This window comes from Limulus polyphemus, unplaced genomic scaffold (genome assembly GCF_000517525.1).
Source record: "Limulus polyphemus unplaced genomic scaffold, Limulus_polyphemus-2.1.2 Scaffold4318, whole genome shotgun sequence".
Classification (NCBI taxonomy): Eukaryota; Metazoa; Arthropoda; class Merostomata; order Xiphosura; family Limulidae; genus Limulus; species Limulus polyphemus.
In genome coordinates, this window is record NW_013669928.1 from 27,780 (window position 1) to 33,259 (window position 5,480).

Consider the following 5,480-nt stretch of genomic DNA (forward strand, 5'->3'; position numbering starts at 1 on the left):
CTGTAATACATACCTAGTTCAGTTGTGATCAACTAACTGTAAGTACATACCTAGTTCAGTTGTGATCAACTAACTGTAATACTATCTAGTTCAGTTGTGATCAACTAACTGTAATACATATCTAGTTCAGTTGTGATCAACTAACTATAATACATATCTAGTTCAGTTGTGATAAACTAACTGTAAGTACATATCTAGTTCAGTTGTGATCAACTAACTGTAATACATATCTAGTACAGTTGTGATCAACTAACTGTAAGTACGTACCTAGTTCAGTTGTGATCAACTAACTGTAATACATATCTAGTTCAGTTGTGATCAACTAACTGTAAGTACATACCTAGTTCAGTTGTGATCAACTAACTGTAATACATAACTAGTTCAGTTGTGATCAACTAACTGTAATACATATCTAGTTCAGTTGTGATCAACTAACTGTAAGTACATACCTAGTTCAGTTGTGATCAACTAACTGAATTACATATCTAGTACAGTTGTGATCAACTAACTGTAAGTACATACCTAGTTCAGTTGTGATCAACTAACTGTAATACATACCTAGTTCAGTTGTGATCAACTAACTGTAATACATATCTAGTACAATTGTGATCAACTAACTGTAATACATAACTAGTTCAGTTGTGATCAACTAACTGTAATACATACCTAGTTCAGTTGTGATCAACTAACTGTAAGTACATACCTAGTTCAGTTGTGATCAACTAACTGTAATACATACCTAGTTCAGTTGTGATCAACTAACTGTAATACATATCTAGTACAGTTGTGATCAACTAACTGAACTATATATCTAGTACAATTGTGATCAACTAACTGTAATACATAACTAGTTCAGTTGTGATCAACTAACTGTAATACATACCTAGTTCAGTTGTGATCAACTAACTGTGATACATATCTAGTTCTGTTGTGAATTAGTTGATCACAACTGAACTAGATATGTATTACAATTAGTTGATCACAACTGAACTAGGTATGTACTTACAGTTAGTTGATCACAACTGTACTAGATATGTATTACAGTTAGTTGATCACAACTGAACTAGGTATGTACTTACAGTTAGTTGATCACAACTGTACTAGAAATGTATTACAGTTAGTTGATCACAACTGAACTAGGTATGTACTTACAGTTAGTTGATCACAACTGTACTAGATATGTATTACAGTTAGTTGATCCCAACTGAACTAGATATGTATTACAGTTAGTTGATCACAATTGTACTAGATATGTAGTTCAGTTAGTTGATCACAACTGAACTAGATATGTACTGTAATACATACCTAGTTCAGTTGTGATCAACTAACTGTAAGTACATATCTAGTTCAGTTGTGATCAACTAACTGTAATACATATCTAGTTCAGTTGTGATCAACTAACTGTAATACATACCTAGTTCAGTTGTGATCAACTAACTGTAATACATACCTAGTTCAGTTGTGATCAACTATCTGTAAGTACATACCTAGTTCAGTTGTGATCAACTAACTGTAAGTACATACCTAGTTCAGTTGTGATCAACTAACTGTAAGTACATACCTAGTTCAGTTGTGATCAACTATCTGTAAGTACATACCTAGTTCAGTTGTGATCAACTAACTGTAAGTACATACCTAGTTCAGTAGTGATCAACTATCTGTTAGCACATATCTAGTACAGTTGTGATCAACTACCTGTAAATACATACCTAGTACAGTTGTGATCAACTATCTGTAAATACATACCTAGTACAGTTGTGATCAACTACTTGTAAGTGTATGTACTAATTTTCTAAAGTTAATTTAACATACAAAATCAGTTGGGCTTATGGAAGAGAATCACAATAATACAAGTTATATACACAATAAAAAGGTGAAAATAAGATAAGTATAAATATATATGTTTAGTATCTTAACCAATACTGGGAATAAAACTAGCGTTAAATAACTTTTACAAGCAAAACACTTCAAACTAGTTAATTGTTTAATCACTGTTTACCTTGTGTCTTTAAATCTAGACTTGAAAATTTTCTTAGTTCCAAGCTTATCTCTCTCATGTTGTTTTCATATCATTGCTTTCAAGCAGCTCTCATGTTGATTCTAATTTTAAGTTTTCTACGTTTAGGTGAAAACCGCAGTCGTCAAACGTTGGCGTTCCTTCAAGTTGACCCACTCATGGCCTGGTGAAAGAGGTGAGTAGTATACATCTATAAGTTGACCCACTCGTGGCCTGGTGAAAGAGGTGAGTAGTATACATCTATAAGTTGACCCACTCATGGCCTGGTGAAAGAGGTGAGTAGTATACATCTATAAGTTGACCCAGTCGTGGCCTGGTGAAAGAGGCGAGTAGTATACATCTATAAGTTGACCCACTCGTGGCCTGGTGAAAGAGGTGAGTAGTATATATCTATAAGTTGACCCACTCGTCGGGAGGTGAGTAGTGTATAAGTTGACCCAGTTGTGGCCTGGTGAAAGAGGTGAGTAGTATATATCTATAAGTTGACCCAGTCGTGGCCTGGTGAAAGAAGTGAGTAGTATACATCTATAAGTTGACCCACTCGTGGCCTGGTGAAAGAGGTGAGTAGTATATATCTATAAGTTGACCCACTCGCGGCCTGATGAAAAAGGCGAGTAGTGTATATCTATAAGTTGACCCACTCATGGCCTGGTGAAAGAGGTGAGTAGTGTACATCTATAAGTTGACCCAGTCGTGGCCTGGTGAAAGAGGTGAGTAGTATACATCTATAAGTTGACCCAGTCGTGGCCTGGTGAAAGAGGTGAGTAGTATATATCTATAAGTTGACCCACTCATGGCCTGGTGAAAGAAGTGAGTAGTGTATATCTATAAGTTGACCCACTCGTGGCCTGGTGAAAGAGGCGAGTAGTGTATATCTATAAGTTGACCCAGTCGTGGCCTGGTGAAAGAGGTGAGTAGTGTATAAGTTGACCCAATCATGGCCTGGTGAAAGAGGTGAGTAGTGTATATCTATAAGTTGACCCACTCATGGCCTGGTGAAAGAGGTGAGTAGTGTATAAGTTGACCCAGTCATGGCCTGGTGAAAGAGGTGAGTAGTGTATATCTATAAGTTGACCCACTCATGGCCTGGGGAAAGAAGTGAGTAGTGTATATCTATAAGTTGACCCACTCGTGGCCTGGTGAAAGAGGCGAGTAGTGTATATCTATAAGTTGACCCAGTCGTGGCCTGGTGAAAGAGGTGAGTAGTGTACATCTATAAGTTGACCCAGTCGTGGCCTGGAGAATGAGGCGAGTAGTGTATATCTATAAGTTGACCCACTCATGGCCTGGTGAAAGAGGTGAGTAGTGTATAAGTTGACCCAGTCATGGCCTGGTGAAAGAGGTGAGAAGTGTATATCTATAAGTTGACCCACTCATGGCCTGGTGAAAGAGGTGAGTAGTGTATATCTATAAGTTGACCCAGTTGTGGCCTGGTGAAAGAGGTGAGTAGTGTATATCTATAAGTTGACCCAGTTGTGGCCTGGTGAAAGAGGTGAGTAGTGTATATCTATAAGTTGACCCAATCGTGGCCTGAGTGAAAGAGGTGAGTAGTGTACATCTATAAGTTGACCCAGTCGTGGCCTGGTGAAAGAGGTGAGTAGTGTATATCTCAGAACTTTGGACTTATTCTTTCACAATAAACAGATACTAAAACACTACAGTATCAGGTGTAAAGATAGCTGGTAATATTTTTCATTTGTATATCTGAAAGTAAGATCAAAGAACGTAATAAAAAGTTTTGGCTCAATGTGACGTTCTCTTCTAGTATTATCAGGCCAACAAACGATGTTTCTACAGTATACAGTTACATCATGTCTTGAAAATTTGTGTCCGAAATACTAAGTCGTCTGTGAGTGTTAACTAGTGGCTTTCGCCAGGTCGTCTGTAAGTGTTAACTTGTGGTTTTCGCCAGGTCGTATATAAGTGTTAACTGTTGTGATTCACCGTATCATTATAACGACCCCACGGTTGAAAGGACGAGCATATTCGGTGTGACAGGGATTCGAACCAACAGCTTGCGAGTCGAGCGCCCTAACTACCATAGGGTACTGTAGAGTTTCATTCAGTAGCTAAGAACAGTAGATACACGTTTTGTGTATACAGTGCTCCACTTAACGTGTTCTTCTTCTACCAGGAAGCTTAAACTGTTTCACCCTCCAAGTACTAAGTGTTGTAACTTTGTCTGCGATCGTGCACAGAAGTCAGATGATCAAATAAGGCTCATAAAGGACAATCTGATTGGCTCGTAGAATCATTTCGTGTAAAGTTCAACCAATCATAACGTATTTCTTTCATATGGGTTCACGAAGTGCATTATTGTATCTTTTGTTTACGATAGTTACTTGAGCTATCTTCCATCGTCCCTAACTTTGAATTACTGACTACAGGGTAGCAGCACCCTACCACCCTCACGCTAAGGGATCGACTAACACTGTTATAATGCATCCACAGTTGAAAATGGTATCACATGGATTCGAACCAGTGTCACAGGCTCCCAAATCAAGGGTTCTACCACAAGATCTACCTGCGCTCGAGGAAAGTAAAATATCGGGTTGATTTTTTTAGGGTGATTATTAGGCGAGAAGGCACGTATCTTATGGAAGATATACTGATTTTTTAGGGTGATTACTAGGCGAGAAGGCACGTATCTTATGGAAGATATACTGATTTCTTTAGGGTGATTACTAGGCGAGAAGGCACGTCTCTTATGGAAGATATACTGATTTCTTTAGGGTGATTACTAGGCGAGAAGGCACGTATCTTATGGAAGATATACTGATTTCTTTAGGGTGATTACTAGGCGAGAAGGCACGACTCGTATGGAAGGTATATTGATTTCTTTAGGGTGATTACTAGGCGAGAAGGCACGACTCGAACATCTAGGAATCATGGGAAAAAGCATTCGATAAAGCATGGCACAACGGAATCAGATACAAACTGTCCAAATTGGGACTCTCCATAGAAATTATTAACTGGGTTTCTAACTTCCTGGACGATAGAAGTATCAAAGTGAATGTTGAGGGCACATACTCCGAGTGCTGCACTCCGGAGGCGGGTGTCCCTCAAGGAGGAGCACTTGACCCTACACTGTTTATCATGTATGTCAGCGACATGCCTCTCAAAGACCCAAACCACACTTTTTGCTCACAGTTCGAAGATGATGTTACAGTCATCAAGAGTGCCCTAAACCTAACAACGTAGAATATACAACCACTACTAAACGAAGTAGAATTGTACTGCAATAAGTGGGAATTAAAATAAATGTACACAAAACATAAATCATATTATATACAAAACAAGCATATTAATACCACAGTTATATCTAGACGGGACTCTCTTACAGGTAGCAACATCAGCAAAATTAATACCACAGTTATATCTAGACGGGACTCTCTTACAGGTAGCAACATCAGCAAAATTAATACCACAGTTATATCTAGACGGGACTCTCTTACAGGTAGCA

At 38.4% G+C, this 5,480-nt stretch overlaps 1 protein-coding gene across 1 annotated transcript in view; it reads left to right on the plus strand.

Annotated features, from left to right (window-relative positions):
- LOC106470952 (PDF receptor-like) overlaps positions 1–5,480 on the plus strand; it is a 23,663-nt gene that overhangs the window by 15,351 nt on the left and 2,832 nt on the right. Inside the window, exon 9 of the mRNA XM_022399593.1 lies at positions 2,126–2,192. Coding sequence (XP_022255301.1) covers positions 2,126–2,192 — 67 coding nt within the window. The remainder of the gene's footprint in view (positions 1–2,125; positions 2,193–5,480) is intronic.